The sequence below is a fragment of the Falco cherrug genome, chromosome 7 (genome assembly GCF_023634085.1).
Source record: "Falco cherrug isolate bFalChe1 chromosome 7, bFalChe1.pri, whole genome shotgun sequence".
Classification (NCBI taxonomy): Eukaryota; Metazoa; Chordata; class Aves; order Falconiformes; family Falconidae; genus Falco; species Falco cherrug.
Window position 1 is genome coordinate 32,896,636 of NC_073703.1, and position 13,267 is coordinate 32,909,902.

The 13,267-nt window shown below is 38.2% G+C and overlaps 1 protein-coding gene across 8 annotated transcripts in view; it reads right to left on the minus strand.

The window, feature by feature from the left end:
* Positions 1-13,267, minus strand: part of KIAA0586 (KIAA0586 ortholog) — a 73,544-nt gene that overhangs the window by 39,893 nt on the left and 20,384 nt on the right. For 7 of the 8 annotated variants that reach the window (XR_008733087.1, XR_008733086.1, XM_027805220.2 and 4 more), the window contains 6 exons: positions 12,210-12,397; positions 10,860-10,967; positions 8,938-9,018; positions 2,783-2,979; positions 2,485-2,603; positions 1,721-1,905 (listed from right to left, as the gene is read on the minus strand). Coding sequence is in view for 6 of the 8 variants with exons in the window: in XM_027805220.2 (XP_027661021.1) it covers positions 1,721-1,905; positions 2,485-2,603; positions 2,783-2,979; positions 8,938-9,018; positions 10,860-10,967; positions 12,210-12,397 (878 nt within the window). In the remaining 2 variants the exon portion in view is untranslated. The remainder of the gene's footprint in view (positions 1-1,720; positions 1,906-2,484; positions 2,604-2,782; positions 2,980-8,937; positions 9,019-10,859; positions 10,968-12,209; positions 12,398-13,267) is intronic. The other variant, XM_055715495.1, reaches the window with a different exon arrangement.

Below are 13,267 nucleotides of genomic sequence, written 5' to 3' on the forward strand. Positions count from 1 at the left end.
GCCCTGTTTGCTGACACTTCTTAAAGAAAACAAGATAATGGGACTAAAGGGAGGCTTCCAGGCTACTTTCTAAAGAATAAATCCTCAGACTGATGATTTTATAAAAACCTCTTATGGGAAGTGGAACATACTAACACATTGGGAAGTTCACACACACCTGTGTGACATGGTGAACACCAAAAAACCTGGTAACCGGGCAGCTGAACCTCTAGACAGGAAACCTCACAGCAAGAAGGGGCAGATCAAGAACACATAAACTACATATTGAAAAACTTCTGCTATAAGCTGAGCAGAAATGAAAAAAGGAGAAGAAAAAAACCTTATGAATGTACAAGTTATCCGCAGGATAACAATTATCCACAAATGTGGAAAGACACTAAAAAAACCATAATTAGCTACCTGAAATTCCAATAAAGGCAGGAGAGTATCGCTACTGTAGCGCAAGGCACTGCAGAAACCCCATCTTGCATACTATATTACTAAAAATAAATGTCTGTTAGCATATTAGTGTTACCCATGGTCAAGATCAGTCTAAACTGGAAAACATAAAAGTGCTGCCCATCAGCAAGAATTAAAAAAAAAGTACACATACAGATGATTGCTTTATTTAGCCTAATCAAACAAAGGCCAAAAAGGTCAAAACTAATCTCCTGAAGTTTGCAAATCAATATATATAGTAAGGAGAAAACAATTATTTCAGCCTAAAGACATTTCAGTTTAAGCTGAAACAACAAGGCTTAAGAGGGCCGTTAGTAAATGTATAATGCTTATTAGAAGAGGTTTCTAATTATCAGAAGAACAAGGTACAAAGACTCCTCTTTGACATCATACCCTCTTTAATCTGTACTGGAGTGGGGAAGAGCTCTTTAGATGCAGGATGCTGCATTTAAGCCTACCAAAGTGAAATGACTACTTCTAACCAATAATCTGTTGCTCACTTCCAGAAGGCACACTAAGTGCTATTTCTGTCTATATGCGCTGTAGCAGAATAGAATAACTGATCTCACTTTCAACAAAGCTTTGAATAGTTAGATTTCTAAAAGTGCAGCAATCTCCACATTCATCCCAAAGACATTATACAACACCAGATTGTAGCACAGCCATGTCGTTATTGAAACAAGAGCAGCTGTCATTTGATTATCAAAGGGAACAGAGAAAATTATCATGCATTACAGGAAGCTCTACTAATCATTTATGCATTTACTGAAGACTACTGAACTAAAAACTTAGAATTAATACTAATTTTTAGAGATATTAAAGACTGGTTGCAAGCTCATAAGACCAAAAATAAGAAGAAATAGAAGCTGACAGCAGTATTATCTGAAGAAACTAATTTTATTTCTTCACAAGAAAGTAGCATAGCTATTTTTGGTTGAAAAAACCCCTATCTTTTCACAACATGGAATTACGTAACAAGTCTTTCCCTTTAGAAATCAGTTCCATGCTCAGTCTTAAAGTAAATAAATAAATATAGCATGTTGCATGCAGTACAAAGGAATTAATTTTTTCTTCTTTTTATTTTTTTTTTAAGTCAAATAGGTTTAAACTTGTTGCTTGCTGGGGTATAATAAGGAATAATCAAAAAATGCAAATTATGCACATTCGGTTCATCGGGGTTTTTTCCATCATCTTTTGTTTTGCACATAGTTGAACCACCATGCTACAAAGATATTATCCCTTAGAACTTCAGTAGGAAAGCTGAAATAAAAGGAGTTCTTACCATCATAATCATTGTACTTGGAAGAACGTTTGTAGCAGGAGCTGCCTTCTGAGTCTGCTTGTTACCCAGCACGGCCGCAATTATTTCACTGAGAGCTTCATTTACAAAATGACTTATCATTTCTGAGTCCACAGGCACGCCAGCATTGATAAAGAGTTGAAATCCTCTACCACCTGCAACTTCAACTGAAAATGAAGAAACAAAGCACACATCCAGGTCTCACTTCTTCAAATGCATGCACTGTATTGCAGCCACTCATTTTACTCTCCAGAAACTTTTAAACATTCCTTTGCAAAAAGTGTTTTTTTAATTATTTTATAGATAAAAAAACAATAGTAGAGAAGCAGTTCAGGATCATAAAATAAGGCAGCAATGAAGGATGGTGACATCACAGGAGAAATGCATTTGTCTCCCTTTATCACACATTTATAAGAGAGGTAATTTTTTACGTATCTATTAACAAAATAAAGGCAAACAAACACTACAGGCTTAGCAAAATGCCAAAGCTGATTTAGATGGCAAATAACAGAAGTTGATTTGTACAGTGGTGTGTTTTATGTGTTTTCTCCCTTTAGATAATTTATTTCATGGCCACATAACACTCTGCCTCAACATAGATTTAAGTATGCGATTTTTGCATTTTATAGTTTCATTGGTTCAGCATTTTCCACTCTTAGGCTCAGGCAACAGCTACCTACACAGCTTGTTAAAATTACCCAAAAATTGAGCTAATCCATCTGCTGAGAACTATAATTCCTACTTACCAATGTCAGAAGTTACAGCCTCACTGCCTTCACTCTCTGAGGTGCTAGCACTGGGCACTGTTTCTTTCTCACCTGGGTACATCCCACTGATAACTTTTGCCATTATTTCTTGTTCCACCCTAGCGGAATAAACCCCATTTAACTATCAGCAAACACCAAGACATTTAAAAGTATACAAAAGAGCATTCTTGACATAAAATGTAAGGCAGCTCAAAGGAAAAAGAAGGGAAGGTATTCTTATGGAGTCATTCCTCCTTCCGTATATATTCTCTCACCGCTTCATTATGGTGCAACTCACCAATTTATCAATCTGTTTTCTATAGTTTCTCTCCTTTGAATGAGTTCATCCAAAACATCAGAAGACTGCTGAGGAGCAGGAGCCACTGGAGGAAACAAAGGACCATTGTATTTTGGCGAGGAAACTTTAAACTGTCCATTAAGCTCCAGAAGAGGCTCAAAAAATTCTGGAATTTCATCCTTCTCCTCTTCCTGCTCCTAATAAGTAAGTAGTAAATTAAGTTATGGTGTGTTTCTGGAAGGCAATGTCATTGAGGTAACTATCAGATTTTTTTCTTTAAGAAACATCTGTAGATGTGTCACAGCACACAAACCACACTCTGCCTTCTCAGTATGTTGTAGTTAATTGATACAATTCTAAGCTTAACAAATCATAAATATAGAGAGGTATAAAGCTATAGGAACTGCTAAGTAAAACATGATTTGGCTCATATTTCCTGCCTGTGCTGCACAGGGCAGGGAGCCAATGGTAATGCTAATACTTGAAAAATTTACTTACGACATAAGTCAAGTTTCTTTAATATATACTCCAGAAATGCTCCTCCTTTAAACAAAAAGGTTTAGGAAACTTTCTATAGTTACCTGTTAGGTTTTTTTGGTTTTGTTTGGTTTTGGGGTTTCTTTTAGAAACTGAACTTTTACTTTAAAGTCTCCTGTCTGAAAAGATACATTCCCAAAAGTTAATGAGCATGTAGTTAGTCAAAACTCGAATAAAGCTGCCTGAAGACTAGATATTAATAATTTACACATACGTTACACGTATGTTTGCACTTTCATTAATTTCAGCTGCTGAAAGTTGAAACTTATTTCTGGGTAATCAATTCACAAGACCCTCACAGACACTTTGAATTTAACCTTAATGTCCTACTTCTAAAAAGTTACAGAAGTTACTCCATAACACATATGTGTTATAATGTTTGACTGTTCCCAAACACACCACCCTCCTTTTCCCACCCGAGCACATACATGGCATTAAATCCCAAAAAGCAGTCACTAACCCATCATATCGTAATATAACGCTTTAGAAATGTCTCATGATGGTTAAGAACCTGCATCCTTCACTCACAATATTAAAAACAAATGTCTCTAATAGTAATATGATTCTCTAAGAATAAAATCTACCATGCCCAATAAAGATGAAGAGCTGAGCCCTAAATTACAAGTGAGAAGTATGTGATGTTGCATAAAAGGGCTCATTGTAAATCTGTATTTACTAAAATTAATCTCCCAACAGAGTGAAAGGGGAATAGGAAAAAAGGAAGACTTTTCCCTTACATAAATTTAATTTCAACCCATAAAACAAAAGCGCTATATATTTTCTATCAATAAAACAACAAATCACTGAAAACAGAAAAAAAAACGGAAGAAAAAAAAAGATAGCAACATTTTCCTGTCTCCTTCCCCAACCCAGTATTAGTATTAATACTTCTTTCCTACCTTAATATACTTTAAAACTGAGAAGTCAGATAGGGCCATGATGGGTATTACAACAAATAGCTACTGGGGAGTTGGATCTTTGTGGATCTTTAAGTAATAATAATTCTTCAAAGAAATGCTGTACATTTGGCAACTTAAAAAGTGGCAAAACCAGAGTATGTATATTTGGGTGACAAACAAAGATCTCTAAACCATTCTAGGCACAGAAATAAGACCGTAAAGTTAAACTCAGAACGGCACTGAATGCCCTGCAAGCTGATAAGCAGCTCATTCTGTTGGGATATATATATGCACAACCATAATTCATTCTGACAGCAAATGTAAAGATGTCTTTGACCAGTGTTTCATTATGCATTTTCTGCTGACTGCATTACTCCATAAATTTTCTTTTATGTTGCCTATTTAATACTTCTGAAAGTATGCAAAATACAAACATCTGGATTAAATAAATCAAGTACATACAATAGATCTTACACATACTTAGTAACTTCTGACAAACTTTTGCCGTTCTCCTGCATTTCTAAACTACGTGTAACAAAATTTTACATGAATACTGCACAAGTCCAAAATAAAATTATATTCATTTTGAGGTGATATCGCTGCTGAAATGAAAAAATAATATATTAGTCAGTATTTAATTATACAGGTTGAACTTTGATACATATCACCTTGTAGACCAATCCTGAGTAATCTGCACTCAGTTCTGCATTTTGCCTCCCTTGAGACCATTGAAAATACCTATCATGACTCCCAATCAAAATACAACATAAATTAGAAAGTCTTTCAGGTATGATTGGAATATTAATCACTGTACTTTATCGTTAAGTATCAAGCCCAAATTCTATTTCCCAAATTACATTCAGATAATTTTAAAAAAAAAAAATTAATAGGTGGTATAGATTAATTTTGTTCCATTACCAAACATGTATATGCATAGTCTTTTATTAAAGCCATCCAAAACTTATCCATGGATTTCTTCTCGAAAGATTTCTAAAGAAATTTCCACAAGCAAGGTTCAGGGCTGCATTGCAGGTGCCACCTGTGATCTTTTGTCTGAAGAATTACACCTGTAAAAAAATCACTGTCCCCAAGGGCATCTATGGGAAGCAGGGTTAAGGAAAATACGTTTACTTTGATCCTGCAGGTTATATGTTTTGCAGTCGTATTCAAAATGGAAGCAAAAATTCTGAGAAGCAAGTGCCCACCTTGCAATTAGGGCATGTTCAGAAAAAGCAAAAACTGCCTCTATCTTAAATCCTAGTAAGTTTGCTAAAGAAACTGCAGGATGTGGCTGCTCATAAGACTTGGAGAGTAGACTCAACAAACCTGAGAGTTTGTTCTGGGCTCATGATAGCTAAGCTAATTTCTCACTCTGGAATAAGGCAGGGTCCATGCAAGGGCTGGCCTTACAAAACCTCTTCTGTGCAGAAAGCCTAAACCTACCTGATTGTAGGTGTGACCATTGATCAAAAATAAAAGTGTAAGTCAAAGCTGTAACAGTTATTTGTGCTTTATACATGTGGATTTTCTTATTGTGAAATAAAGGCACCCAATTCAACTATTTTGGAAGATGGAGCTCTGGGCCTTTAAACACTAGACACATGGTTGCAATAAGAGAACAAGGCACATCACCTCTTCCCATGGCAGGGTTTGAGTTTTACAAGTTGGGGCATGTTGCATTAGTCCTCAAAACTGTTAAAACAAATTAGTTAGATTATGTGAGAAAAGGTTTGTCTCCACCCACACAACGAAGCACAGAGGAATGACAACAGGTGGGAGAACAACCAGGTTGGATGGGGTTTTGAGTGACCTGGGCTAGTGGAAGGTGTCCCTGCCCATGGCAGTTGGGCTGGAACTGGATGATCTTTAAGGTCCCTTCCAACCCAAACAATTCTGTGATTCTAATAGGACAACTGAGCACTCCAACATGGCTACTCCCAGGGATATCACAGGTGAGGGCTCAGCTCCCATGTCCAGGAGTGAAAACCAACAGGATGAGCCCATGGAAAACTCTCCATAGCACCTTTTTTTAAAGTTGGGCAGGTGCATTTGGACGAGGTGATCGCATGATGACTTGTGGGATGCACGGAAGAGTGTTTTGGGATGGTACAACACTTTCTGTGCCATTTATGGGAGGGAACCAGAGGTGTGGAAAGGGAAAGACCAAGGTGTTTTGGAGAGGTACAGGTGTGGGAAAATAGAGGGATAAGGGGACAAAAGTGGCTGGCTGCATGTAAACAGGTGGCTGGTCAGCACACTTGCCTGGCCTTGCCAGCGCAGTCTGCCCTGTCTCCTCATTAAATGCCATTTCCCGAGCAAAAAGGGGTTTCAAGGCGCTGCAGATCCAGGTGCCAGAGCTGGGGAGGGCAAGGACCCAGGGCCAGCGACTGGCTAATGCCTGGATACTAGAGGGATCCACACTGCCTCTGTTTAGGTCTGTGTACATACACGTATACACACACGTATATATGAACACACACAAGCACATGTGTATCCCAAACCTCCACCCTGAACGGCCGGAGAGGGGAACAGGATCAGCATGTTGAGTGTTGTTTGAGTGCTGATCTGTGCAGCCACTCATGTATACACGTGTATATGTGTATTGGCATACGCGTGCTGGTGTGTACGTTTTGGCAACATACGCTCTGCCTGGGAGCAGGCAGCTGCAGCAGCCTTGCGATTATTGCATTACCAGTGCTAACCTTTCAACTCCTAAGTATCTCTTAAATAAGTATTTTCCAGCAGAAAAGGCGAAACAAATCCTAGGAAAAGGAAATGCCTGGGACGGGGTCCTGAGGCCTTTTTGCAATATCTACCAGGGAAGAAAAAAAAAAAAAAACAGAAGAAAAAAAAAAAGGGGGGTATTTCACATAAAACTGAAGAGGATAAGTATTTAACAGAATTAAGTTTTCATAATAAAAGGAGTGTGGGGAAAAGACAACAGTAAGCTATTTTCCTGTATACCATTTTATGCACGTTTTTCATGAATCTGAAGCTTCTTTTATAACAATAATTTTGCTTTCTTTTAATGTCTTAAATATCCCTGCCACTCCAGAGGTTGATTTTATGCTTCCACATTGTGTTTGCCTTGCACATTTTTAAGAACACTGTCTGTGTGGTCATAGGCCAAACATATGTTTCACTTGGAACGTTTTTTGGTATTGTGGTTAAAATATATCCCATTGCCAAAAATAAAAGATAAAAGCAATCCAGGACAAAAAAGGAAAAAGAAAAAATTAATAACTATTATTCACATATAAAAATTTAACGTTGCAGAATTTTTTTGGGGTTAGCTCATAAACTAGTTTCTTAAATAGCTTTCCTATTTATTTTTATAAAATAAAGCCCTTTTTGTGCAAGCAGAAGAAAGTTGTCCAAATAGATTTAACCCCTCCGCTCCAACAACTTAGGTAATTTTGGAACTAAAAATGAACAAAGCATTTCCCCACTTTTGACAGGTAAATGTCAAATTTTTTTTTAAGACTTTTTTTTTTTTTAAGATTTTTTTTAAGACTTTAAGACTTGTAACTAACTGACAATGTTAAATGATAATTCAATTTAAAAATAAATCTACCATACTAGCCTGTAAGCTATAGTTAGTATTTGATGTACACTCTAATCCTGGGATGAAAAGCACACAGAACAGGTAAAAAGAATACATTTTTTGATAGATTTTGATATGCACACAGCAAGTGTAGCTCACTGGGAAGAAACTTGAGGAAAAAGTACTTCAAGAGAAATACTAGCTAGCAACAGCAATTCCAAGCTCCTGGTATTTACTGAGTCCTAAATGCAGCAGGAGGTGGAAGCTGCCATCTCCCACAGAGGCGAGATACTCCACAACAGCTGGGTGGCAGGACCGCGCTTCCTGCAGAGGCAGCCTTTACCTGCTACCATTGAGTTTCTGCTTCTGCTCTTAATCTGGAGAAGTGAAATAGAGGCTGGTTCACCAAGCCTGAGAGTTTCTCTGCCTCCACTGTGAATGACAAGAGGTCAGCTAACTAAAAAAAAAGGACTTGCTACCTAAGAGAATTAAACCATAAAATAGTATCTCAAGGAAACCCATGTTATCATAATCCAGAAAAAACCAATGTTGTTAAACATGCACAGCACTAATGAGGCATCCAGCAAAACAAAAATTTGGAATCTTTTAATGAGATCCATGAGATGAGTAGTACACAGATACTCACATACGCTGCTTGTCTTGGTTTTTTTCGAAGTTACATAATGTTTGACTGAGTTAGTATGCTAAATCATTTTAGGACCTCAAAAGCATATGCAAATTGCTCTACATGGAAGTTTTCTAAAAGGGAACCCTCAGAAAATACTTTCATATTTTAAAATATAGGTCACCTTACTTAAAATCTGTAAGAGCATCTTTTACATGCATTACATTTAGAGTCTGAAATTGTGAAATGTAAGTACTATAATCCCCGCTGATTTTAGAGGACTACTTTTATTTCTAGTGGATTCTAACACATCCAAATAAAAGGTAATTTTAGTTTTTGAATGTAATTCTTCAAAGGTCCTTTACTTACCAACATACAATAATTTCTAATACTGTTTATAGCATTGTAAACACTTCAGTATTGTTTGCAATGTGTATTTTTAAAGTTGCTAGTAAAGCAAACTTATTTTCTACATCGTGTTTTCATTATGACAGAATAATATAAAACAAATACAAAAATATTTGAAAGGACACCTTTGCAATATAATTACCTGCATGACATCAGTAACATCAATGAAATCAACTCCTGGAAGCTTTCTGTCTTCCTCCTCACTATGTATATCTTCTGGAGTCTTATAAAGACAGGTTGGAATTGATAGGTATTTCGTATAGGGGAGAAAAAAATGTATTAGCAGAAAAACTTCATAACAAGAATGCAATTAAATCACCACTCACTGTCAATAGCCTGAACCCAGAAAAAATGCTTTACACACCTTAAAATTTAGGAGGAATTTCTTTGCATAGCGTAAAGAGAGATTAATACATGAGTTAATACATGCCCATGAGCGCCGACCTCTGGGGATGCACGCGTTTATCAGACCAAAACCAACCTGGGCCCACCCAGCAGGGGTGGCGAGGCGCTGGCACAGGCTGCCCAGAGCAGCTGTGGATGCCCCATCCCTGGGAGCGCTCAGGGCCAGGCTGGATGGGGCTGGGAGCGCTCAGGGCCAGGCTGGATGGGGCTGGGAGCGCTCAGGGCCAGGCTGGATGGGGCTGGGAGCGCTCAGGGCCAGGCTGGATGGGGCTGGGAGCGCTCAGGGCCAGGCTGGATGGGGCTGGGAGCGCTCAGGGCCAGGCTGGATGGGGCTGGGAGCGCTCAGGGCCAGGCTGGATGGGGCTGGGAGCGCTCAGGGCCAGGCTGGATGGGGCTGGGAGCGCTCAGGGCCAGGCTGGATGGGGCTGGGAGCGCTCAGGGCCAGGCTGGATGGGGCTGGGAGCGCTCAGGGCCAGGCTGGATGGGGCTGGGAGCGCTCAGGGCCAGGCTGGATGGGGCTGGGAGCGCTCAGGGCCAGGCTGGATGGGGCTGGGAGCAACTTGGGCTGGTGGGAGGTGTCCCTGCCCGTGGCAGGGGGTTGGAACTAGATGGTTTTTAAGGTCCCTTTCAACCCAAACCATTCCATGATTCTATGATTGTTAGAACTTTTTCTTATATGCTGATGACAACTAAAACTTGCTGTTGCCAAATGTCATGGAGTATCTCAACATCAAAAGTTCTAGGGCAATACCTGTAACTCTTACTATAAAAAAAATAAGACAAAAAATTTTAAACCATTGCACACAACCCATCTTAAGCAATTTACTTATGTGCCATTTCTACAGTGTTTTTTAATATTATAAATTTTAAATAATAATCACTATTTTAGTCCAGTTTCTGTCTTATTCAGTGAATACCTTCACACAAGACCTTGATGGACCTAAGTCACAATAGCAGCTAACACTCAGGGAAAACAGAAGGTAAAGTAACTATACACAAATCATCAGAGCATCACCGTGCCTTCACACTGTCCACTGTCTGCAATGCAGAAGACAGAAGTCCACTGGGAGAAACAATACGCCATCCTGTAAATGCGTGCCCTAGTTTGTAACCTTATAATTCAGTGTGCAACAGTTAACCTTTCCGTTGCACAAAAAGCTTTATTACTGCTTAGATGAGATTAAAAACACTTCTGAAAAAGTTATATGGAAAGCAAGCAGAGTAAACCAGCCAGCTCCACACACACCAGGTTACCACTGAACACCCTATGCACACATGCCACTAACCACTCAAGTACAGCCAAGGAGCAGATGGAGGGATGAAGAACACCCTCAGTCTTCATGCCAGAACACTGAAGCCAGTATAAATAAGACAGAAATGGGCCAATAAGGGATTATAACTCTTAACAAAACAGAGGAATTATGTTTTTTCTTAAGAGTTTTGCTATGGTGATTATTTAATCTTGCAAGAACAGCGCCTTGCTGCAATTTTTCATTCTCTTAAATAAATACCTCACATTATAGATTCTTCAGAATAATTTCTCAATTTTTCCTGGAACCCTCTAATTTCTCTGACTAAAACAAGACAATGAAATTACTTTGTAATAATTTAGCATGTTTTAAGAACATTGAATTCCCAGACATTTAGATCAATCAATACCTGTATTACAGCATCAACAGGAAGAAGTGCAGGTTCAGAGTCTGGAAGAACATGGTTTACAGTCACGCTGTCACTTGAAATACTGTCAATATCTATATTTGGTAACACCTAGGATGGAAAAAAAGCACCAATCTGAACATCTATGTATTAGTTTGGCTACTGTCATTGAACTTTTTAGAGTCTCTCTTCCACCTGCTACTGAGCCACCAACTCCAGTGACCTCCTTTTCTCATACCTATATCTGACAACAGCTTGGTTCTGAAAAACAAAATACTGTAAAGTACAAAAGCTAATCCCAGAAACACTCACCTGTTTTCTTGCAGTACCTGGTTTCTCCTGTTCTCTAATTCCCTGATTCCTTTGCCTTGCATGCGACAAAAGGTGAATATACCTACAAATATCTACATAGCAGATGTGTGTTTGACTGGCAATTCATTTACACTACGTTGGCCTACAAGTCACTGTGTAGGCTGGTTATTGGTTTCATGTTGTCATACATATGGTATAGTAAAATAAAGGCATAACTGTATTACAGTGTAGTCTGTAATAAAGGCATGTCTGTTACAGCATCAAAACATGTTGCGTTTTTATTAAGAACAAACATTTAAATGCTTCCTTAATTCTTCAGAAGGGGAGCACAGGGAAATCACCTTAAACATTTCAAGAACAGGGTGAAATAACAGCAAAATGTTGGTGGATGGAATACTGCAATATAGCAAGGGAAGAAACCACATACTACTTTACCTGTATTTAACTTTGAATTCCATGAATCATTTGTACCTGAAAGGTGTGTGTAGGAGTGTATATTCTCAACAATTTGAATCCAAAAAAATGAACACGTAAGAAACATTAACTTCCTTGACAACAGTCTCATGTAAAAAATTATAAAAACTAAACCACTAAGTAAGGACTGCAATGGTTGATTAATCAGGAGTGAAATCCTTGGGCTGACCATCATGCTTGAAACAGAAATCTTAAAGGCCAAAGCAGTCATCCAAGAAAACTGACATTTACCATAACACTTCTTTTATTCCAAATTTGTTCTGGCTCAAAAATCTCATTTAAAAATAATAATAAAAAAAGAATTCATGCTATAGAACTAGTTTACAAACACCCTGCATAGGTGACTCACAGAAGACAAATTTTTCTGTTTTGGTCAAATAATAATTGTTAAAATATGAATAAAAATATTAGCATGGCACGACAACATCTTGGTCCCTCTGTTCCATGTGTTTCTAATGCTTACTGAAAACCCCCTACTGATCAAAGTAAGTTACTGATGGATGAGACTGCCTTTAGTTAGCATTTATTAAAATAAAGAAACAAATAATCACCACTCTTAGCATGTACCTGCACAGACAGTTGAGGTGGATCCCTCTTCTCTGATCTCATCTCTATTACAGCTATGTTTGGTTTTTTTATCTCAATCGGTGGTTTTGGTGGCACTTGAGGAAGAGAGGTTGTAACTGTAACAGGGTGCGGTTTACCTATAACTACTCCAGCAGGCTGCAGCGAGATGTCACTGATTTGGGTTTGACCTAAGGACAGTTTAAACATAATTAAATATTTATATAAATCTCCAAAGTCAGTAAATTAATAAACTAATTAAAATTAAATTCTCTGTGTCCGTGTTTCACATGAGACAGACTGAGATCTTGCATGCAACTACAGACTAATTAAAAAGTCCCCTATTAACAACTAGCTAAAGCATAGTGCTTCACCAGGTAATTTTAAGGCTTTCCCAGCAAAAACTGAACACTGCTGTTTTTTTAAAATTATTCACTCTGCTTGACTGCGGTGACACCTACTGCTGAAAACGAGAATAACTACATTGTACTTGCATTTCAAAAATGACATACCATGCTTCACCCCCCCCTCACATTTTCTTCATCTCATTCAAAATACTATTACACCAAGTACAGCATCCCACAAATTTTTGAGACACCTTTTTTTTTTTTTAATAGTTATCTTCTTTACATGCCAATACCAAATACTAATACCAAATGCCAAATACCAATACTAACCGTTCCCAAAACAAAGGCTGTATAAAGGTTCTATTGAAGGTCCAAAAATACAGAAGATACGACAATGAATTTAGTGTGTTTGGCACAATCTTACTGAAACTTGGGCTAAAGTCATTGTAAATGTTGAATGCAAGGACCAGTGAATCAGTTCCTGCTTACATGGATACCAAACCTAAAATCGGAACAATAACCCTAGAACTGTGAAGTGTACCAAAGAAGGTGTGTACAGCTAAGCAAATGCTCTGTCAGGGTGTCACCAAACATCCAGCACAAAGAATGAGGAGAACCAGAACGTTTTACACTGTTCCCCCACGTAGATTTCTCACAAGAAGGGCAGCTGCAAGTATCATGGGCCAGGGCAAATAACTGACTTAAGAAGATTTA